This window comes from Anopheles stephensi, chromosome 2, assembly GCF_013141755.1.
Source record: "Anopheles stephensi strain Indian chromosome 2, UCI_ANSTEP_V1.0, whole genome shotgun sequence".
Lineage (NCBI taxonomy): Eukaryota > Metazoa > Arthropoda > Insecta > Diptera > Culicidae > Anopheles > Anopheles stephensi.
In genome coordinates, this window is record NC_050202.1 from 82,581,217 (window position 1) to 82,602,367 (window position 21,151).

The 21,151-nt window shown below is 48.7% G+C and overlaps 6 protein-coding genes and 1 non-coding gene across 11 annotated transcripts; 3 read left to right on the forward strand and 4 right to left on the reverse strand.

Annotated features, from left to right (window-relative positions):
• Positions 1-3,485: 3,485 nt before the first annotated feature.
• On the reverse strand, positions 3,486-5,509 carry LOC118505672 (E3 ubiquitin-protein ligase TRIM37-like). The gene is made up of 4 exons (XM_036041802.1): positions 5,353-5,509; positions 4,280-5,281; positions 4,008-4,199; positions 3,486-3,939 (listed from the first exon to the last, which is right to left on the reverse strand). The coding sequence occupies exons 1-4, from the start codon at positions 5,370-5,372 to the stop codon at positions 3,687-3,689; spliced, it is 1,467 nt and encodes a 488-aa protein (XP_035897695.1). The 5' UTR covers positions 5,373-5,509; the 3' UTR covers positions 3,486-3,686.
• A 2,463-nt stretch (positions 5,510-7,972) lies between these two features.
• On the forward strand, positions 7,973-8,942 carry LOC118505684 (probable ribosome biogenesis protein RLP24). The gene is made up of 2 exons (XM_036041819.1): positions 7,973-8,182; positions 8,282-8,942. The coding sequence occupies exons 1-2, from the start codon at positions 8,102-8,104 to the stop codon at positions 8,786-8,788; spliced, it is 588 nt and encodes a 195-aa protein (XP_035897712.1). The 5' UTR covers positions 7,973-8,101; the 3' UTR covers positions 8,789-8,942.
• Positions 8,943-9,046: 104 nt separating this feature from the next.
• Positions 9,047-12,230, forward strand: LOC118505674 (neither inactivation nor afterpotential protein G). Its single transcript, XM_036041806.1, has 5 exons — positions 9,047-9,246; positions 9,312-9,514; positions 9,586-9,834; positions 10,319-11,532; positions 11,607-12,230. Exons 1-5 carry the CDS (start codon positions 9,087-9,089, stop codon positions 11,737-11,739), a joined length of 1,959 nt encoding a protein of 652 aa, XP_035897699.1. The 5' UTR covers positions 9,047-9,086; the 3' UTR covers positions 11,740-12,230.
• Trnad-guc lies at positions 11,800-11,871 on the reverse strand. The gene has a single exon. It is a non-coding gene; the product is annotated as a tRNA-Asp (tRNA).
• A 290-nt stretch (positions 12,231-12,520) lies between the features above and the next one.
• LOC118505687 (stress-associated endoplasmic reticulum protein 2) lies at positions 12,521-14,731 on the reverse strand. 4 transcript variants are annotated; one of them, XM_036041821.1, is made up of 3 exons: positions 14,575-14,731; positions 14,022-14,089; positions 12,521-13,935 (listed from the first exon to the last, which is right to left on the reverse strand). In XM_036041821.1, the coding sequence occupies exon 3, from the start codon at positions 13,899-13,901 to the stop codon at positions 13,707-13,709; it is 195 nt and encodes a 64-aa protein (XP_035897714.1). In that variant the 5' UTR covers positions 13,902-13,935; positions 14,022-14,089; positions 14,575-14,731; the 3' UTR covers positions 12,521-13,706. The 4 variants fall into 4 exon arrangements, with proteins under 4 accessions (XP_035897714.1, XP_035897715.1, XP_035897716.1 ...); XM_036041822.1 differs by having other exon boundaries at positions 14,527-14,716; XM_036041823.1 differs by lacking the exon at positions 14,575-14,731 and adding an exon at positions 14,523-14,541.
• A 1,059-nt stretch (positions 14,732-15,790) lies between these two features.
• LOC118505685 (40S ribosomal protein S23) lies at positions 15,791-16,484 on the reverse strand. Its single transcript, XM_036041820.1, has one exon. The coding sequence runs from the start codon at positions 16,428-16,430 to the stop codon at positions 15,999-16,001; it is 432 nt and encodes a 143-aa protein (XP_035897713.1). The 5' UTR covers positions 16,431-16,484; the 3' UTR covers positions 15,791-15,998.
• Positions 16,485-16,803: 319 nt separating this feature from the next.
• On the forward strand, positions 16,804-20,089 carry LOC118505673 (exonuclease 3'-5' domain-containing protein 2). Of its 2 annotated transcripts, none has more exons than XM_036041803.1 (6): positions 16,804-17,358; positions 17,421-17,897; positions 17,966-18,103; positions 18,176-18,498; positions 18,573-19,119; positions 19,208-20,089. In XM_036041803.1, the coding sequence occupies exons 1-6, from the start codon at positions 17,153-17,155 to the stop codon at positions 19,923-19,925; spliced, it is 2,409 nt and encodes an 802-aa protein (XP_035897696.1). In that variant the 5' UTR covers positions 16,804-17,152; the 3' UTR covers positions 19,926-20,089. The 2 variants fall into 2 exon arrangements, with proteins under 2 accessions (XP_035897696.1, XP_035897697.1); XM_036041804.1 differs by having other exon boundaries at positions 18,576-19,119.
• The last annotated feature ends 1,062 nt before the right edge of the window (positions 20,090-21,151 follow it).

The following is a 21,151-nucleotide window of genomic DNA, read 5'->3' on the forward strand; positions in this document are numbered from 1 at the left end:
TTCAAAGTGCCGATGAATAATTGGATGGATCACTAGTTCAGCGAGTCATCGCATGGAAAATCATTAACATTATTTTATTTTGGGTTTTCCAGTGGAACTAAGCTTCCGCTAATTCCATGCAGAGATTAGAGAAAATTTAGGAAAAAATGTTAAGCATATCCCAGACCGTAAATTTATTCACCGCTGTACTACTGCTGTTCCTTAATTTAATGTTAAATTCTGATCTACTATTTGGCTTCTACCTATTTTCGGTCCGGAGTTCTTTATTTTTCTTGAACCACTAAATGACTTACCGAATCAAAAATCTTGTCTCCAAAAAGCCAGGCTACACGATGCGAGATGCCAAAAAGATTTCGGTTAAAAGGGGGCGCGAAATTTTCGAAAAATTTGCGAAATTTTTCCGTCAAAATCATCTCGGTTCATCTATTCGCGTTCTTCGGAGCACTGCATGCTATCTCTCTCTCTTCAACCGAAAACTACCATGGCAACGCATGGGAAGTGACAAAGAGGGCTAGAGCGAAGCAAAATCTTTCCGAGATTTCAGCTCGAGGAGGCGAAATCTTTTTGACGGATAGATTTCGCATAACCCCCCTTTAGAGCGAAATCTTTTTGGCTTCTCGCATCATGTAACCTGGCTTTAACGTTATTAATCTGTTACGAAATAAAGTTTGCTGCTGACCCCGCAAGGGTTTAACCAGACATTCGCGATGCAGCACACGGAATCAGCACTGGGTCTCTGGGGCAGCGGGCGACTGGAGCATCTGATGGATGACGATCGACCCAAAGCGATAGTCACAAAGCCCTCTAACGATGCACAATTGTGCAGGGTTACGGCTGTGTTGTGGCTGTGCGTATTAGCGACCCGTACCCGGTTCTAAAGCCACTGTTAGGCAACCGTCCCCCTTAGCGAACGACACACAGCCACAATCGGATCAGTGTGAAAAAATTAGACGATCATCTAATTCATTTCTTACGTACCATTTTTGGAGAATGTTGAACAATCGAGCTGCTTCCAGCAAACATGCTCGCACTTGGCGATCCTTCAGCGCGCCACCGGGTTCGTTCGCCGGTTTCAAGGTTGCGGCGGGACCAGAAAACCTCTTGCTGCGGCTTTTAAAAACGGAAACGTTCTAATGGGTTTTTTTTTTGAGGATTATTTCAATTTTTCGCACATATTCTAACGGACGCCACAAAACTCGAAGCTTCTGGCAGTAAAACGGTTCGGTTTTTGTTTCGACCATCCCATCTGCATGGGTAACGCAAATGGTACGGAGAAGCATAAACGAAAGACATCAATGCGCTTAGCGAGGCAAGCACAGGTTCGTCGCTTTGGACGTTGGCATTGGCGCAAAACACACAGCTCTAATATAATTTAAAACACTAACCCCTTGAAGATCCAACGCTAACATATCTATTAGCGGGGAGGACGATCCACTCTGCAGGACGATAGAAAGGCACCATCAACTCAACGAACCAAAAATGTGAACCTAGTACCGTGATAAGGCTATCGATGCCGCTCATCGCGCTCTGTTAACTACCTACAACACATCGTCTTATGAAATGAAGGTTCCCTTTCAGATTTTTTTTCTTCTTTCCGGCAACTCTCTAACTTTTTGCGCTTGTAAAAAAATAAAATAGCGAAGGTCCAGGTCCCCAAACACTCCGATCACGGGTTCACAGGACAGTGTCGTTTTTTTTCTTCTTCTTCTCAATTCCATCCCGAAAGTGAATGGCAAAAAGGTATCTAGGTAAATACTAAACAAAACGCTTTTTAAACGATCCACTCGGCCGGTATCGTCTGCCTCATGTGCGATCGTTAATTTTATTACGCACCGCGCTGCGGGTAGGTCAGTTCGGACGGGGCAGAAGGCATCAGCGGCAGCCCCTCGAGCATTTCTATCAATCAACCACACCGGGTTGGCGATGGCTAACAGAAAGGAAAACCGTACGCTCCCGAAAGGGGGGAGTATGTAAACCGAAATTATGTCACCCATGGCACCTCTGCACCCGGTGCCCGGCTGTCGAAATGGAGGTTCGTGAGATATAAGGAGGTAGACATTTGCTTCTAAGCGCTGCAATTGTAATTAACCAAATCCGCGCTTCTTGGCGGTGTTAAAGCAGCAACCCCAGAAACTAGTTCCGTAAACAATTTTTGCAGGGGTTTCCAATGGTCCAAAGACAAGTTCCCGGATGTCTAACATGGGGTAGGGTAAAATTAATTATCTCTAAGAAATTAGCGTATGTCAGTTTAGGAAGACCCTCGGGAAGAGATCTCTCTATCCACCTTCGCCAGGCATGTTGCTCATTGCCTCAGCCTGATAACCTCCATCGGGACTTGTGGGGCAGCTGTCATACACTTTCCTTTACAGGTCCAAGAAGAGATCTTTAAAATGAAGCTATGGCAAAGACCTGTTCTCGCACGACAGAATCGTATACCTGGACTATCACCCCGTACCTAGAACTGACTACCCCACTACGGTCAAGGTCAACTGAGGTAAGGAAGCTAGTAGTGGCAGGCCAACATCTGATGAGGTTGGTTTATTTGATTATAGAGACTTTGGGCAATTTAACTTCATTCGCCTCTATCGAAGCTGTAGAGCCAACTCAGAAGAAGAAAATCTGATAAGACTAGCTGAACTAGCTCTCTTTCTTCGAGTAGTATAAGTGAAGTTAGCCAGAAATAGTAGGCCAAGATCTCTCAAGGCTACCTTGTCTCAAATAACACATTGATGTTTTAAATCCGTGAGGACCCATGCTTCCCGAACCACCGAAAAACCCTGCAAGTGAACCAGCAGGGTGAAAGGTTTGTTTTATCGTCCCGTATCTTTAAAGCTGCAGCTAAACCTCCTGCGGTGCGGTGTGACACCCCGGTAATAATGCTCATTTTTTCGCGGCATCTTCCATTCCATCAGACATTCCTTTGGGATGTCTTTTTTTTTTGTTGTTGTTGCTGAGACGACATCGAATCAAATCGCCACTTCCGTGTTCTTCGTGGTACATCAGGGACCCCATATCGCCCACACACAAACACATCAACCGAGCGTATGATCACAAATCCATAAATCCGGCGCCTTTCACGAACGATTATGACAATCGAACCATCTGCAAGCGCAACCTTCACCTGGCACTTGCTGAACAGGTTGTGGCCCCGGGTTGCGTATGCGCGCTTCTGCAGCAGAGCGGCTACCAACTGATTGCAACGATCGCACCAAGAAGAGCAGTTAAGATGCTTCTGGTGTCTGGCATGCAAAATCAATGAGAGGGAGAGAGAGAGAGAGGAGTGGGAAATCCGGGAGGCCCGATGCCGATGCATATGTGGTCAAGCCGCAACCCGAAGTCGACCCAACAAGCGCCAGTGATTACTTTTACTTTTTCTTACGTGTGTCCACGGTGTGGCAGCGTAACATCACTACAATAAATACGTTTTTCCACCTGCCCATCTTCACGGGCGCACCTGCGCTAGAGCAAGACGAACCGCGAACCACTGTGATTGCACATTTTATGGTCTATTTTATTGCTGTTTAAAAAAAAATTCGATCGCCACCTCTGTCAGTCTTGCCCGGGAGCGGGCCAATTCACAATATCATTTAAAAAAAAGGAGAAAGTTCACAAACATTATCACACTCTATCAATCACACTAGAACCAACCACGGACGCAACCAAAAAAGTTCTTCCTACTGGGCCGTTCACTGTTCGCTCAGCGATTCATCGGCATCCAGCACCCCGGACGGTTCGGCGGTAGGTGAACATGGCCGGATGTTGTACAGCAGCTCGAGCGAATCATTCACCTGCAGATACTCTTCCTCCAGAATCGTTTTCAGCGTCACGAAATCACGCAAACCCCAACCCTTCTGGGGCGTTCGATCGAAGTACTGGCGGATCGTCTTGCTGATCGTCTTCTCCGGATGGTAATGGATCAGCTGGAAGGTACATTCCATCCTGAAAAGCAGAAAAGAAGGCTCGATTAAAACGCTCCACTCCGACCGAAACTGTGTGGCCGTCCGTACCAGCACGGCGTTCCATTGACCAGCTCCAGATAGATGCCGAAGTGATCCTCCGCTATCACGCACCACGCCATGATGCGCCACGTGCGCCCAAAGCAGTCGGAAAACTCGTTCGAGTACACCACCTTATTGTCGTCGAAGGTGGAAAAGTTATGCACCACAAAGACGCCCGTTTCGTACAGGTTCGGGATTTCGCTGTAAAGAAGCAGCGGGCCGTTTAGCAAACTGGGCGCAACAGAAGCCATTTCTACATCTCGAACAGCGATGCTACTCACATTTTCAACCGTGCCGGCAGCCGGATCTGCTTGAAGTCCTTGATCGGGTTCATGCGAATCGCGTTACAGACGGCAAAAATCTTCGGCTTCATCTGTATGAGCTGCGGCTTGCTGCAGAGCATCATTTCGCACCGCATCGTTTGCAGCTTCTGGTCGATCTCGTCTATCTGGCCGAGCAGACTGTGCTGGTGGGCGTGCAGCTTCATCAGCTTCTCTTCCTCCTGCCGGTCGAGACTCTCCATGGCCGATAGCATGATCGCTTCCAGCTCCTTGTGCTTCATGCTCTTCACCCGCCCGATCAGCGTCACGTTGCGTTCGATCTTGTTCTGCAGCAGCGACAGCTTGTCCCGGTAGTGTTCCACCTTCTCCAGCTCGTTCTCGAGCACGCTCAGGTGCTGTTCGTACGTCACGTGCAGCGTCTTGAACGTGTGGTCCCGATGCCGCCCTTCGATCACATCCGTCGCACAAACCTCACAGATGCACTGGTTGCAGGTGGAACAGTAAAAGTTCACCACCCTTCCATGCATCGGACACAGCTCGTTCTCCGTCCCTTTGCCGGTTGGCGGCCTCTCAGCCTGCTTCTCTTCTTCCGCATCGCAAGCGCTCAGCGTGTGTAGGTTCTGCTGCAGCTTCTGTATATCGTCGAACCAACGCACCTTCACGAGCTGTTCGAGCTGGAGCGTGATCTTACAGTTCGGGCAGCTTTGGCTGCTGCCCGAATCGAGCCACTCGCCAATGCAATCGTAACAGTACAGCTTCGAACACTGCGGGCACAGGTGCGGATCTTCCAGCCGGCCAAAACAGATCGTACACTTGAAGATGTCATTGATGTGGGACAGCACGTGACGACGCGTGCCGGCGCCCGGGGAAGGTGGCAATGAGGCGTTCGAGGACGTCGATGGGATGGCTGGAATGGTCGTCGAAAGCGAATGGGATGTGGCCCCGTGCCGGCGGGACTCGCTTCTGCCACTCGAACTAGCCATACTGATGCAGGCGAAATCTCTGCAATCAAACGGAACACCATCAGTAAGGGAAATCGATCGTGTGAACGCCTCCAACAATTATTTTCATACTCAACGAGCGAACGGTGCATTTTCTGTACACTATTTAGCAAACATTAATACACAAAACAGGAAAAAAAGAAACAATCTTCTAAAATGGAGAGCAATTGCTCGCTCATTGCTAGTAAAATGGCGACTGATAAAAGCGGGTCCGTAGTCTCTAATCATCGGATCGGATCATCGAACTTTCATCGGGCCGGGTAATCGAGCGAGCCGTGTGCTATAAATGCTCCAAATTTTGAAATTTTAAAGTAAGCTACAATGGTATAGCTTTTAATTTCTTCTATTAAGGCTACCTACAGCAAAGCCCGCTAATGAGACTCACCCGGGCGATAAACATCAAGGTCTTGGCGAAGAGATACATCAAGGTACCATTGTCATGCAAATTTTGCAGCCAAAAACAAAAAACAAGGAGAAAAGTTACGTCCTCAGCTGACTTATGGTTAAACAATCAGTGCATGACCGCTGCCTAAATGTGTCGCGTCGAGCTCGCAATTATGTTGAGAAACGCGGGCCCGGGTTGCTGCAATTTGGCAAACGAAACGGACCGCCAGACAGCGAAGGTAAAGATGATGTCAATGCCGTTGTTAACTTTACTCAACTGGAAGGTGTGGTTTGCTCGCTTCCTGCTAGTAGGTAGTAGGTACTCTTCAGCAGTGCAACATGTCCAAAGGTTTTATTTTTGTTTGTGTAATTAGACAACCAGTGGACAGATCGGCAGCTCGTGGCGATGTTAGAGTTTATTCAGTATCTATTAAAAAATTCAAATTAAAGGCCCCACAGTGGCCACCACAAGGCCAGCATGACCTAGCAGCCAAGATGAAGAAGATTTTGGAGACATCCCGATTTTTGGAGATTCTTGGTGCGACTGAACCCATCAGCTTTTGAGGCACTTATAGCCCTGACGTGGTCCTTCAAGACTTTATGCTCCTCCAAAGTCACCGTTTGCTGCTGGTTATATTCAGACAGAATCATCACAGCATATGATTTTCCGAAGACTGATTGGTTCCGTCAAGATAGCGCAATATGCCTTACAGTTACAGACCCGGGAGCGAACCGCCCAACGATTTTGAACCACTAGAAAAATATATACCACTAAAAACTAATCCCTGTTAATTAACTTATTTAAATTAAAATAAAATATCATCCAATTAATATTTTTTGATACAATAATTGGAAAGTACACGATCAATTTCCCAGCGAATAGGTACAATGCAAAATAAAAATAAAAAAAACCTTGATTCGTGCAATACTTTTGTCTGGTTTTTGCCCCTTCAGCAGACTTGCCCAGCCAGAAACAAAGAGATTCGCGCGCGGCTCATTACGGCTTCGCGTCACGAAGAAACCACACCATTTCCCACTTTCGCTGTCAGCTTGCCGGCGATGAATTGTGCACGGCATCAGTTTTCTGCCAGCTTATTAGCATTTCGCTCGCTACGCCCTGCTTCCCCGTTGAGCTCGTTGTGATGAATTTTATGTTGCTTCTAAAGCGATGTTTTTCCACGATCAATATTCGGTTGTTCGCGGTGCCCAAATGGTTACGTTGCACTGTACATTCATTTCCGGGGTTTTCCGGTACATTTCCCGATCGCGCTATGGCGATACAGCCTTTCAACACACAAACACTGGTTTACACACGCTCACTGCACATGCAACTGCACATCCACAAGCGCATCGTGACGCGTTACATTGGCTAATTTTATCAATATTCGGGGTGTGCGAAAGCTATACGACACTTTTCCGAGTGCGTTTTCGCACACCAATACACGCACCATTACACGTAGGGAGTATGTTTTTCCCTCCCATTACCACAAGTTCATGGCTCAAGTGCAATAAACTCACACGCGTTGGAATGTTCGATGTTCGATAAAGGCGGGTTTTTGTCTGGAGAAACTCCTCTGATCGTACTGCTGGCACTGCTAAACTTACCCAAAAGGCACTGTACTTTCGATGTGTCGATCGTCGTCGTTGGTCCTCCTGCGGGACCAGTGCATCCGACTGTGCAGCAGAGTCGATCCAATTCGTCACGATCGTTCCTACGCGATACGCGACCGCGATCGTGCGTGTGAATTTCTTCCCTGTGTGCCGTGATTTTTGTTCTTCACAAGCGCAGTGGCACGCTTGCTCATCGTTTTTTTTCACGCACGATTTTAATATAGACTTCTTTGTTCTGCAGATGGATGGGTTATTTTCCACAGCTGGATGCGATTCTAACGCGTCAATAAATAAAAAGCTATAAAACGAAGCAAAAGCTAAATAAATAAAGTAAGGTAGTCGGAGTGTCTGGAAAATCTTTATAAAAAAAAAAACGAGTAACAAATCTTTGCAAACACGTGCTGATGAATTTGAACGAAGGAGACCCTCATTTCTGTCACCCAACACTAGATGGCGCTGCTCGATTAAACCGTTGACTCGGATGACCAACAATTCACAACAAACAAAGTATTTTGACGTAAAATAGACCCAAATCGTCGTATGTTTTACTTTTTAATTGCAATTGGATGAAAATATTCTTTTAAAATTCAATTTCGTTTTAATTTTTTGTTCTGTTTTTCATTCAACCACAAGCACTAACGTCAAAAACCATGACAACCAAGATGGCGCCCGCATCCCGTCATGTACGTACCTGTCTCCCTACTACGATCAGTCCTTTCTGACAGCAACAACACGCGTGTTTCGACGGCGTAAATATTGGGATAGAAATTTTAACAAATTTCTTCCTGCGTTGTGCGCCTAGAATCGTTCGAAATACGCCACCAAAATGCGTATCGAGACGTGCTTTTTCTGCTCGAACAAAATCTATCCCGGGCACGGGATGGTTTTCGTGCGCAACGACTGCAAAGTGAGTACCAGAGGGCTTGTTTGTTTACACCGTGTAGTGCCATGCGTTCTAATCGGGACTTTTTTTTTGTTCTCTCGCTCTCTCTCTTCCCCCGTGTAGGTGTTCCGATTCTGCAGGTCGAAATGCCGCCGCGCGTTCAACAAAAAGAAGAACCCGCGCAAGATTCGCTGGACCAAGGCGTACCGCAAGACGAACGCGAAGGAGCTGACCGTCGATCCGAGCTTCGAGTTCGAGAAGCGGCGCAACGTGCCGACCAAGTACGACCGCGAGCTGTGGAACAAAACGATCGAGGCGGTGAAGAAGATCAACGAAATCAAGCACCGGCGCGAATGCCATTTCGTGATGGAGCGTTTGCGAAAGGCGCGCGAGCACGAGATACATCGGGACATTGTGGACGTGCAGAAGAACATTGCCCTCATCCGGTCGCCGGCCATCGGGCTGAAGGAGCGCCGGGCGAAGGAGGAAGCACAGGAATCGGCCCTGCTGATGGACGTGGAGGACGGCGAGGAGGAGGAAGAGATCCAGTACGTGGACGCCCGCAAGCTCGAGAAGCAGCTGGAAGAGTCGGCCGCGCTCGGGGATGACGAGGAAATGCTGCGCGCGTAAAAGGGGGGTGGCGCATCCTCTGGTGTGATTCTATCCGCTTCGTTCGTTAAGGATTAGTGTGTAAGTGGAACCATTTCGAAACACGTTGTATGCAAAAACAAAAACCGTTGAAGCAATAAAAAGCCGTTTCAACAGACTGTATGTAATAATCAAACGGATGGCGTTGTGTTTGCGTTCAAAAATAGCACCACCGTAATAGGATTAAATTGATCGATCGCACCAGGACAGCGTAGGAAACGGGTCCAAACCAACCATTGCCACCAGCTCTAGGTCAGTATCGAGTGAACAACGGGGAACGATGGGTTGCCTCAAGAAATTGGTGCTTGCTTCGTTTGTGACGGCCGCACTGGTTTGCGGTGCACTGCTGCTCGTGTGGATATGGCTTGGAGTGGAAATTATTCCCAATCAAATTCGTGACCCACGAACACTGCAGGATCGGTCCTTCGATTACATTATCGGTAAACATTGGCCTGGTGCGTCTCCCATAAGTACCGATTAAGCTATTACCAGTTCTTCACTTTAGTCGGTGCCGGCACGGCAGGATGTGTGTTGGCCAACCGTCTTTCGGAAAATCCGAACGTAACCGTGCTGCTGGTAGAAGCGGGCGATACGTTCGGTGCGGCTTCAATCATCCCGCTCATCAGTACCGCCATGCAGGGCACCAAGTACGATTGGGCATTCCGGACGACACCGCAGAAATATTCCTCACACGGTTTGGGTAACAATGTGAGTAACGCGGTCTCGATCATGGTCCGGTCTCGATCGGAACTGTTTAACCGTCTCACCGACGCTTGCAGCAACAACTGTTACCACGTGGCAAAGGATTGGGTGGCTCGGGACAAATCAACTACATGCTACATTTCACGGGCATACCGGAGGATTTTGACCGCTGGGAACGGTTGGGTGCACGTGATTGGAACTGGCGTGGCATGAAACCTTACCTCGATAAGCTTAACCATCCGGTGGCTGGGGGCGATCAGGACGGTGATGATGACGTGCTGCAGGACTGTAAACAGGAGGAGCTTACTGGCGAGGAGTTGTATGAGGTAGGTGGTAATGGCGGTTGTGTCTGCTTCCCATTCCCACGAACCGGTCGATGTTGACCTAACTGCAGACCTGCAGAAGGAGCTGGGTAATCCACCATTTTAATTCGCTACTTCACAGTTTTTTGTAAGATTCGACATCTCAGAAGTGTTTGTGAGATCGTATCCTACCGAGATGATCGCCAGGATATCTTTCCGCTCACTCGAAAATGGCGTCCTAGGACTCCGGTGCCGGTGTGAAGATAGCCAGCGTGAGTTGCTGGAGTCCTCTGCGATAGTTTCCCATGGGTCCGAAGTCTGCAAGAAAGGCTTCGGGACAGGATCTTGCATACTGCCTTCAGAACTATGAAGCCTCGGAAGTAAAGTACTCAGACGCTATCTTCAAACCAGAAAAAGAACCTACCTAAATGTACCTGTAAAAATGTCATGGCAACCAACCATGTCACTATGATGCACCTCAGCAGTAAGCCTGCTTTTCTCATTTCAGACCAACAACCACTACGCATCGATTCTGTCGGAAAGTGACAAACACGCAAGCATTAGCTTTTGCACGCGAAAGGCTTCCCCACAAAACAGACACCTTTCCGCAACGGGTCGCTTACACATAACCGAGGTGGACCCTCGGGACTCTCTGCTGGCAAAAGTGTTTACCGACGCACCACTAGAACTTGGTGAGCAGTATCACTTCAATCCGGCCCGTTACACCATTCGCAATGGAATCCGTTGGAGCAGTTACCATGCTTACCTGCGACCCGCCTTCGGACGTCCGAATCTCTCCATCCTAACATCAACGTCCGTTGCGAAGATCCTTTTCGATGACACCAATCGTACGAAGGGTGTGCTGGTGCAGCCGCCGATCGGGACAGGCCACCACCAACCACCGGTTCGCATCACAGTCGGGCGGGAAGTGATACTGTCTGCCGGTGCCCTACACACACCACAGATTCTGAAACTATCTGGCATTGGGCCGAAACTGGAGCTAAAACGGCACGGCATCGAAGTGGTGCACGATGCACCCGGCGTGGGACAGAACTATTTCGACCATCTCAATCTGCCGCTGTTTGTGAGCATCAACGCAACGGCCAGTGTAACGATGGATAAGGTCCTGTCGGTGGATTCGATCCGGCAGTACCTTCAGCATGGTCGCGGAGTTTTATCCACCACGGCCATCGCTGGCATTGGAAGTCCTCGTGGTGGTCGGTACGGCATTATTCTGTTCGGGATGGGCAGTGTCGATGAGCAAGCGCTACGCCACGTGTCCAACATGGAAGAGGACACGTTCCGGGCGTTTTTCCCCTCCTACCAGAACACCAGCCAGGAAGGATTCCTGTTCCTGAGCACCTGCCATCAGCCGGCCAGCCGTGGAGGTATCTTTCTGCGCGATCGTCACATCGACAGTGTTCCATTTTTCAACCCAAACTATCTGAAGGATCGGTCCGACATTGGGTGTATGATCCAAGCGATACGATTGGCTGCGCGGACGGTTCGGACGGATGCTTTCCGGAGCATAGGTGCCCATCTGCACTGGCCACACATAAAGCGGTGCTCAAATTTCGGACCGCCGGTGAACAGCAGTACCGAGCAACCGTCTGATCGGTATCTGGAGTGTATTCTGCGTACTTCGGCGCTTACAGGACATCATCCCGGAGGGACGGCCGCCATTGGACTGCACAGTGAGGCTGTGGTTGACAATCAGCTCAGGTAAAAGCCAGCAAAGGTTTACACAGTATGTGTTTGATTTAGTTAATTTACCTTCTATGTACCCCACAAAACAGGGTTAACGGAGTGCATGGTTTGCGCGTCGTTGATGCAAGCGTCTTCCCAGCGCCCGTATCCGGAACACCGAACTCCGTGGTGATTGCGGTGGCCGAAAAAGGAAGCGATTTAATATTGCAAAACAGTAATTGATGTGCTGTTGGAAGATGTATTTCGTAGAAAAAAAAGACGGAAAAAGAAAAAAAAAGTCGCCTCCCCGACGGGGAATCGAACCCCGGTCTCCCGCGTGACAGGCGGGGATACTGACCACTATACTATCGAGGACTTGTGAAGGGAGCGTGCTTAAAGCGGCATATAAACAACGTGCGGCGGCTGAAACGACAACTAACGCGAGTGTTTTCTATGAATTAAGGAAATTTACTCGAATTACGAAGCCACATTTTAGCAATAAAATTAAATTACAAATAAATTGTCCAATTGCTTCCGATTACTATAGCATTAACCAGCTTATAAGAGTTTCTGGGACGGGTAATATTTTTTAAGCGCAATTTAAACATCTCCAATTATCAGTCAAATACCAACAGAAACAGAAGAAGTGTAATGGCATACAGAGATACGGGAAGAAATATGCAGAGGAGGAGTTTCTATCTGCTATCATCGTTGTTACGCGCAATCAATAAAAACCACCTCATCCTGTGTTGCTGCGTAGCGTGTGCCCAGGGGTGGTATATGAATTAAACTCGAATGATTTCAATGTCAACGACACGCGGGCCGCCCCGGGTGAGATAAGGCCCCCCCGAGGGTGGTGGTGGTGTACACGTTCGCAATGGAAACTGCGCCATCGATTTTGCAAAACTCTGGCACCGACGCGTAATAACCCGGCAAGACGTTGTTGATGCAGGTGCAGAAGAATCACAAGCCCAAACTCCCCCAAAGTTCTCGATCGTTTCGGATGATCGTCAAGCAAAGGCCGTTTTACTAGTTTTCACATTGATAATATATAATGTTTCACCAAATTTAGGTTGCTTTTTTTTGTCAGTTTGAGTGCTTCACTTTCTCTTAATGTATATACTTTTTTTTTAATTTTCCTGCGACGTGCTTTTTTTTCCTCGCATCGAAATTATGCGACGAAAAACCGGGAGTTGTCTGAGGGGTCTCTCTCTCTCTGAGTGTATTGTTAAGTGGTTGGATGAGGGTATTTGATTTGACGTCCGTTTCGTACTGTTTTGTCTGCCCTATCGTGCCCCCACACATTGTTGCATTGCTTGGTCTGATTTTGAAGCAATAGCAGCAGCATCATGTTGGTCTTTCTTTTTATGGTAAGGTTCGGGAATGATCCTGCTGTCTGTATTCTATCGTATCCAATCTTCCTCGTTCCTCGTTAGGCTGGTAGATTTACACGAGCCGAACGCGCGCGAGCGCTCTTATGTGATGTGGCAAGGCTTGTTGCGTTGTTTAGTTACTTGGTTTACATACTTCCCACCAACACCGACGCGTTGCACCTGTTATCTGGTGGCAGAAGGTTCTGGAGCGTAATCGTATTTTAACGCCCGTATCCAGCGGAGCGGGCATTGGAATTGTGCGAATTTGTCTGTTTGAAAGATCCGTTTCTACGCCGCTTCTATAAGCAATGCATTCCTGCTTCCGGTTCATAGGCAGAATGGATCAAGCGTTGAGGAGAGAGATTTCGAAACTGAACTGAACTGTAAATCATGCTAGCTACACACCGGATCCAAACGGTCATCCAAACAAATACCCCGAAAGAAAAAACGAACAGTACGTCAGTCAGTGCGTGGAAGAAGAACCTTCCACCAGAGCACGTTATAAAGTCACATCACATTATTTTACAAACAGAAGTATTGCGAAAGTATACAACAACAAAAAAAACCGTTGTTCCAAACTGGCGACAGGCACGTAAACTAAAACAATACACAAAACAAACAGCTACAACACTTTATCCGCCCATTCGGTTCGGTTCCGGTGGCGGTCACATAAAAGCGGGAATGGAACAACAAAAAGTGTGTGTGTGTGTGTGCACAGGGAAAGCAAAAATCGCTTCTCCTCTCGTTGAAATAAAAGCCCGGGAAAACGAAAAAAGAAACGGGGGGGATAGAGAACCAAAAAGGTTGGACAAATCGATCGATCACACCACCACCTTCTTATGCTATGCGGATCGATTGAATGATCTGGAATATCGCCGAACCGCACACAACGAAGATGAACAGGGCCAGCAGCCACGGTCCGACCGGATACTTTTCCTCGGTGTTTTTCGACGATTTGGGCACATTGCCACGCATCGTAATGTTCTTGCTGGCCTTCTCGTTGGCAATACGGATTCGCTGCTGTGGGGCCATCTTTCTGTGTGTTTGCTCTGTGAGGTGTTGAACACTACGGATAAGAAGAGGAAAAAGAGGTTGTCACAAAAACATTAGCAAAAGATGCTTTAGCTCTCCTTGGCACAACACACAGCTTACCTGAATCAGGAAATGTTTTGTGCGTTGCTGAGGCGCTTTTACTAGCAGCAGTAGGCTATGGATTGTTGCTGGGAGGAGAACAACGGGAAGAAAAAACAAAGTAAGCGTAAGCGTGAGTAAATCTCGTAAACTGTAGCGATTGTATACGTAAACGGCATCCAGATGATTCTTTCCTGCACTTTCCCTACGCGCACAAAACACACACACACGTAGTACACCCGACACCCCCGTCTACTCTACTCTGCTTATTTATGTTTTCTTGTGCTACGGAAAAACCAGGCTCCGACGTGGCGCACTCGTTTCGGAACACGTTTCTATCAATTGCTCACACCGACATTCACCGCGGATTGCGTTGTGCGTAGTTGGGAAAATGGAATGTTTTTGGAAAGAGAATGTTCCAGCCGAACGAGCGAAAGTGGGCTGCCTTGTTGGGTGGCAGGAAAAAAAGCGGAACACCATCGTAGTGGACACCACACTAAACAGCCCACCGAACGGATCTACCTACTAGTGAACGTTCGATCGAATTGGCAGACTGTATGGGCGAAACACTTACTGCAACTGACTTCGATGCTGGTATGCTTCCAAGTAAATAGAGGTCTCTGGGGTTTTTTGGTCTACGCTCTTGTTTCGCGTTGTGAAAATGCCGAAAATGAAACAAGCAAATGCGACGTGGCGACGAAGAAAATACACACACTATGACACGTAGCCCCGTGTGCACAGTCGGAGGTGCAGCGGTCTCGCGTGGGTGACAGTATTGGGACTTAAATTTGGGTCGAATAATTTTGTTTTTAATTGAATAAGCATTTTATTAAAGCAACAAAAAATAAGAACAACTAAGGAAAAGTCAAGAAACATTCGTAGAAGCACAATTTGAGCGGAAAATCTAAATAAAACATTGATCACAAGCACACAACAATTCTACAAACCTTGAAGAAACTCATCGAGCTCCCGCTGACATCCAAGAAAATATTTACGTGAGTTTCTCATTCAAGCAAGTAGGGTGGTTTTGACTGCTTTTTCTTCTGAAATTAAATCGCCTCATTCATCTTATTCCTGTGCCGTACAAGCAAAACATTGCATGATAATAAACTAAAAATATGTAGCCGATCGATTGGTTGTAATCGTGACTCAAAATGAACTTGAAGAAAAGCGAATCCTCTCAGCCTGATCTAAGAGGTTTTTTTTTAAGAATGTTAAACGCTTTGTATGTACTTTTGCTCGATAAACAAAGCACCTATGAAGAGGTTAGCTTTATGTATGACTGGCATAGGTAGATAATCCACAGAATTAATGACAAAATTGCAATCGCTTTCTTCCCGACGTTGATATCCATGCTGAGCTATGAAGCCGGCACCGGTAACAGCCCAACGAACAAACGACAATGTTTCAGAACGATTTCTTAAAGTACGTACTGTTTTAGCTCATATGAAAAGCATAGCTCTAAGCCGGCCTTAAGCGAGAAACTAAGTTGCGAGTTGGTTGATTCAGTCTGCAAGAGTGGATCTAACACAAAGCTTCCAATGCCAGGTGCCGATTATTACGGCTATTTACTTTTTGTCCCCGTCCGAGTAATTCCCGGTTACGTTACTCTTCGCGTTTCGGTTTGACCCTTGTGTTAACCGCTTTCTTGAACGATTGTTTTCATATGCTTGAGTTCTTCCTTCTGCCAGATGGGGTTCCGTTCTTGAGCGCGATCCTTTTCAACCTGAAAATAAACAACTTTCTCAAATGCCACCACCACGAACAATAACAACACACTCAGCGCAAACTCCATTTACGAGGTACAAGATCCTTCCAGGCAGCTTGTATTTCCATCCTTTTCGCACTTGGCTTACATTAATCCAATTCTTGCCCCGGCACACTGGTCCGTCGCAGCACATACACACACGCACCGGTAAAAACCCGATGACCATCAACGGCCATCGTCCCGTTCCGGACCAACGGAACCATCGCAACAATCTTCCTTCTTCCACCGCCTTACGAACGCGGACGTTCCTTCTTCTCCTTGTACAGCGCCAACAGCGAAACGTTGGCCACCTTCACCACCTTGAAACGGACTCCGGGAATATCACCGACGGCGTGACCCTTACGACCGAAACCGGCAACCAGCACCTCATCGTTCTCCTCAATGTAGTTCAGACAACCGTCCCGGGGCACGAACGCGGTGATCTTCTTGCCGTTCTTGATGAGCTGCACACGGACGCACTTGCGGATGGCGGAGTTGGGCTGCTTAGCTTCGACGCCGACCTTCTCCAGCACGATTCCCTTGGCGTGGGACGCTCCGGCGAACGGGTTGGACTTCCAGCGGGTACCCAAATGGGCCTTCTTGTAGTCCTTATCCGCCCAGCGCTGGTCACGGCGATGGCGGACGTGTTTGCGGGCAGTACGAATTCCACGTGGTTTACCCATATTTAATGGCGTCTGAACCGTACGAAAACTTGCGACGAAAAGAGCTCGCTTCGGGTTGACAGCAGCCAAAGAGAGCCGCTTTGACGTTTTGCCGCATTTTGACAGCTTGACGGATGTCGTCCAAGGTGCCTAGAGGACGATGGTGCTTGAGCCACCTTGTGCATTGAAAACATTTCTCAACGATGATGCATTTTGTTTAGATCGTGTGAAAAGTGTTGTATTTTTTTTAGTAAAAACCGATTTACTCTTTTGGCGATGATGCAAGCAAAATGCGAAAAACTAACAATAGAAATCCATTTCAGTTTCTCTGAACGTCCTTGTGGATCTACAACGACGGAGCTGTTTTGACGTTGCTCCTGTCATAACAATACACACATACACATGCATACAAACACACCCGCACGAACCCGCACTGGCTGCGCATAAGTTTTGCTTTCTTCACGCACTGATGAATTTGGAAAAAAGGCCTGCCAGACAAGAAGTGGTCATTCTTTTACCGTGCCCGTCTTCTTGCTGTGATTGTTTGCTGTTTTAGCTAACGCCGTCGTTCCTCGTTCGCCTTTTGTTCCGTTTTTGAAGGCTAGACGAGAGCGACAAACTCGTGCGACGTAATTTTGCCGAACAGATTAAAGCACAACAAATTATCACGAAACGGGAAAAGGTTGCATTCATGTTGGGAACGTTGGCGGTCCGCTGACCACCGACTCGGGGAGTTTTTATAAATGTTGACCCAGCGAGAGAAAACCGTCGTCTCAACTGCCGTCATAGCAGCCGTTGGTGTCGGTGTACTGTTCGTACTATCACGCTACCGTCGGGGCATTATGAGCCGGCTGAGGGCACTGAACCAACGGGATCCGCTTCGCGACCAGCAGATACACATCATCAACAACACCGATGACTGTCGGCTGATTGTGGAGAAGCTGCAAAGGTAAGCATCGATCGGAAGCTATCGTGCGCAAAACCTTACGGAACTTATCAAACTCCCCGCAGGCACTGTCAGGAGTACAATGTACTTGGGTTCGATTGTGAGTGGGTCAGCAACCAGGGAAAGCGACGGCCGGTCGCACTGCTGCAGCTTGCCTCGCACCGTGGCCTGTGCGCCTTGATACGGCTGTGCATGATCAACAGGATACCGCAGGAGCTATACGATCTTCTAAACGATGACAATATTATCAAGGTAGGAGTTTCGCCGTACGAAGACGCGCGCGTACTGAGGGACGATTACCGGCTGAAGGTGGAAAGTACGCTCGATTTACGATTTATGGCCGAACGAGCCGGGCTGGAACCGCTCGGCATAGCGCGGCTCGCGAACGAGGTGCTAGGAATAACCCTGGACAAACACTGGAAGGTGCGTTGCTCCGACTGGGAGACGCCGGAACTGTCCGAACGGCAGGCCAAATACGCCGCCAGTGATGCACACGTGGCGATGGAGCTGTTTAAAAAGCTTTCGTACAAACTAGTCCCACAGTGAGTAGTGAGAAATTGGGGGGGGTTCTTTGAATATTCCCACTAATCTTTGCCCCTCCTTCCGGTAGCTACCCATGGACAAGCCGCAAGGTGGTGCTTGAACAGGTTCTGGAGGAGATGGACTGCTTCATGGATCAACCGCACAACAATCGCAAATCGAAGTCGGGCGGAAGCTCCAAGCCGAAGAAGTTGCTCACGCCTCAAAAGTAAGCGAATGACGATGCGGGGACACGAATCGTAAAGCTCATGCTTCCTTCCGCATTCGTTTCCTTTTGCAGTAACCAGAAGGCGAACAAACGTTACCATTCGACGCGCACGAAGCCACTGTACCACAACTGCTTGATGCAGGCACCGGACGGTGAGCTGCTCTGTACGTGCGATCGTCGCAAGGCGGAATGGTACGTCCAACGCGAGCTGGGCGATCTGGTGTGCGAAAATCCGTACACCGTCCGGTTGCGATTCGAGCCGGCCGGTCGTGCTGTGGACGAGGCCGGTCAGTACTATCTACAGGCGAAGGAAAACATATGCGTAGTGTGCGGGGCAAAGTCAAGCTTCAACCGGAAGAATATTGTCCCGCGTGACTATCGTAAACATTTCCCAGGTAAGTGATAAGCGTTCGCTAGCTTCCATGGTTTGGGGGGCATGGTTAATTGAATATTTTTCTGATAATTTCAGTAGTCATGAAGGAGCACGTTTCGCACGATGTGCTGCTGCTGTGCGCCGATTGCCACCAGCGAAGCAGCATGCAAGACGACCGATTGCGCCAGGAGCTGGCTGAGCTGTGCAATGCCCCTCTGGCGGGTCAGAAGAACGGCTCGAAAGAAATTCGCATTGAATCGATGGCGGAAATCCGAAAGGCGGCACGTGCGTTGCTGAACAGTGCAGCAAAAATTCCTCCAGAACGGAAGCAAGTGCTCGAGGAGAGGCTTCTCACTTTGCTGAACAGCTTGGGAAACGAGCCGGAATCGGCTGGTTCGGCCGACTCAGCGACCGGACCGCAAATTACGGAGCTTACACAAAGCTTGCTGGAAGAGTACAGTAACATCGATATATCGGTGCGCAACGAGCTGTACTGTGCGCACGGCGAGCGTGTGGTCGATCACTTCAAGAAGGCCCCGGGAGGTTTGATGCAGCTGGAGCGTAGATGGAGGGAAAACTTTCTGCACACAATGCGCCCGAAGCATTTACCTCCGCTGTGGTCGGTGGATCATAACTACAAACGGTAGGCATTGACCAAATGACGCTCTGAAATGAAATCTTGAACATCTCTACCCTGGACCTTCTTACCTTTCTTTTTGTATCCATTTTAGGTTGGAAATCCGAGCCGTAGAAGGCAGGGTGAACGTTGAAGATCTCGCAGTCGCTGGCATCAGCCTAAACTCGACACCTTCCACATCGGCCACGTACTCGAGCCGATCGTACAGTTACTCCAACAGCTCACACACCAACGGCAGCCGTACGTCGTACAGTGGCGGTCCACCGGTCACAGATAACCCAGCTACATCGACCCGGTTCTACTCGAACGTACCGTCGCAGGCAAGCACTGTGAACGGGGACACCGAAACGATGACGGGCGCCCACTCGCCCTTCACAACCACACAGTACAAATCCGTTGTTCAGCCACGGTCGGCGATGGGGGCGGCTGACGAGGACACTACGTCCGGTGGTACGACAGAGTTTAAAACGCTTCAAAACCTTCCAACAACGCTACCGTATCACCAGGAAGCGGCCGGAGCGTTGCTGCAGGTGGACAGCGAACCGGCGACCGAGCGTGATTTTGCCTCGCTGCAGCTGACTTACGATAGTGACGATTCCAACTCGACTCTTTCGCAACCATCATCCACCCTGCTCAACTCTAACGGGGTGTTTGAGGAGGAGGAGGAGGAGGAGGCGGAGGAAGCGGATGAGCGGAGTTTGAGCGCGGTGGACAGCTTAGCCACCGACAGTTCCACCTCGTCCAATGCGGTCAGAACAAATCATCAGGGTGAACATCAAACCGATGGTCGGGGACACCAGATGGCTTGGTAGATGCCAGGCCGCACACAAACACAGACAAGTGAGAAGCAAAAAACCGATAGAGGCAATACATATTATATATTTTTCGAACCCGAAGCAAACAAGCATCTTAGCAACCCGTTTCACACAAACTGTAACATGAAATTACGAAAACATATGAATTATAATCAGCGTTGGTTGTAAACCACAAACCAAACTCAGAGCCGTGTACGTGTTGTGTGTGTGTTGTGTTTGTCTGCGTCCCCCGTGGTTCCCCACATTCCTTTCGCGCGGTGTACACCTGGTGATACCGAAAGTGAATTGCTTCACACAAATTAGCCCATCGTTCCTTCTCCGCTGGCACGGTGCCAACAAACGAAAATTGGCATCGCCATGCCCAGGTGCAGACCGGTAGACGACAAGTGAGTTCGAATAGTACGCTCACACACACACACACACACTTACAAACATCCGAATGTTGGGGTGGACTTCATTCACGAAATTGGTCGCATTCCTCGATAAATGGGACCGATTGAGTGTAGCAATGAACAGCCGACCTGATCGATGAGCCCCCTACCGGACCACCGGTGCACTCCTTCCTTTCCACCAACCTTGACCTTCAGCAGGGATTGGAGAGCCGCACATGTTCTGGCACCAGCTCACCTGCTGTCTGTAACATTGTAGACTGGCAACAGTTTTTTTTCGTGGTAGTAACAGATGTCCCCATCGAATGCACTGAGATGCACACGGTCACACCAACACTCGTATGCTAGAAAAGGGTGCATCGGCTCGGGGATCGAAGGGATGGGACGGCATGGTGGCGGAAGTAGACGACAGCACAATTGGTTGTAATTCATTCAGCCAACTTAAGCTAAATCCGTTTATGTACTTAGCGGGCTGTCTGAGAGTCTAGCAGCGCAAACCGCCCCATGCGCCGGATTGCAAGGTGCAGGCTTTGCGCCGACGTGCGGTACTAAAGCGAAGAAAGATTGATGGACATTTTACCGCCCAAACGCAACCACACCACGGCTGGGCAAAACAACAGGATGATGGAGTATTAGCCGCTTTTGCCTCCAATCGAAAGCAATTCTAGCCAAACCACACCACACCAAGCTAACACGTGCCGCTGGACAAATCAGAGCAAAGGCAGCGTGTTTATTGGGACAAATCTTGAACCAGCATCCACCAACCTGTCCCAACCTGCCGCTGCTGCTACGAACGTCCGCCTTCCCGGCTATCTTTGACTCGATTGCAGTGTG

What these genes read in the sequence shown, in the direction of transcription:
- LOC118505672 (XM_036041802.1), bottom strand. Translation starts at nt 5,372, where the DNA reads ATGCACCGTTCGCTCGTTGA. An exon ending in ATGCACCGTTCGCTCGTTGA is followed by an intron (nt 5,282 to 5,352) that starts GTATGAAAATAA and finishes GTTTGATTGCAG; the next exon opens with AGATTTCGCCTGCATCAGTA. An exon ending in CTGCCGGCACGGTTGAAAAT is followed by an intron (nt 4,200 to 4,279) that starts GTGAGTAGCATC and finishes GCTTCTTTACAG; the next exon opens with CGAAATCCCGAACCTGTACG.
- LOC118505684 (XM_036041819.1), top strand. Translation starts at nt 8,102, where the DNA reads ATGCGTATCGAGACGTGCTTTTTCTGCTCGAACAAAATCTATCCCGGG. An exon ending in TCGTGCGCAACGACTGCAAA is followed by an intron (nt 8,183 to 8,281) that starts GTGAGTACCAGA and finishes TCCCCCGTGTAG; the next exon opens with GTGTTCCGATTCTGCAGGTC.
- LOC118505674 (XM_036041806.1), top strand. Translation starts at nt 9,087, where the DNA reads ATGGGTTGCCTCAAGAAATTGGTGCTTGCTTCGTTTGTGACGGCCGCA. An exon ending in GTCCTTCGATTACATTATCG is followed by an intron (nt 9,247 to 9,311) that starts GTAAACATTGGC and finishes TCTTCACTTTAG; the next exon opens with TCGGTGCCGGCACGGCAGGA. An exon ending in CACACGGTTTGGGTAACAAT is followed by an intron (nt 9,515 to 9,585) that starts GTGAGTAACGCG and finishes CGACGCTTGCAG; the next exon opens with CAACAACTGTTACCACGTGG.
- LOC118505687 (XM_036041821.1), bottom strand. Translation starts at nt 13,901, where the DNA reads ATGGCCCCACAGCAGCGAATCCGTATTGCCAACGAGAAGGCCAGCAAG.
- LOC118505685 (XM_036041820.1), bottom strand. Translation starts at nt 16,430, where the DNA reads ATGGGTAAACCACGTGGAATTCGTACTGCCCGCAAACACGTCCGCCAT.
- LOC118505673 (XM_036041803.1), top strand. Translation starts at nt 17,153, where the DNA reads ATGTTGACCCAGCGAGAGAAAACCGTCGTCTCAACTGCCGTCATAGCA. An exon ending in ATTGTGGAGAAGCTGCAAAG is followed by an intron (nt 17,359 to 17,420) that starts GTAAGCATCGAT and finishes AACTCCCCGCAG; the next exon opens with GCACTGTCAGGAGTACAATG. An exon ending in GTGGATCATAACTACAAACG is followed by an intron (nt 19,120 to 19,207) that starts GTAGGCATTGAC and finishes TATCCATTTTAG; the next exon opens with GTTGGAAATCCGAGCCGTAG.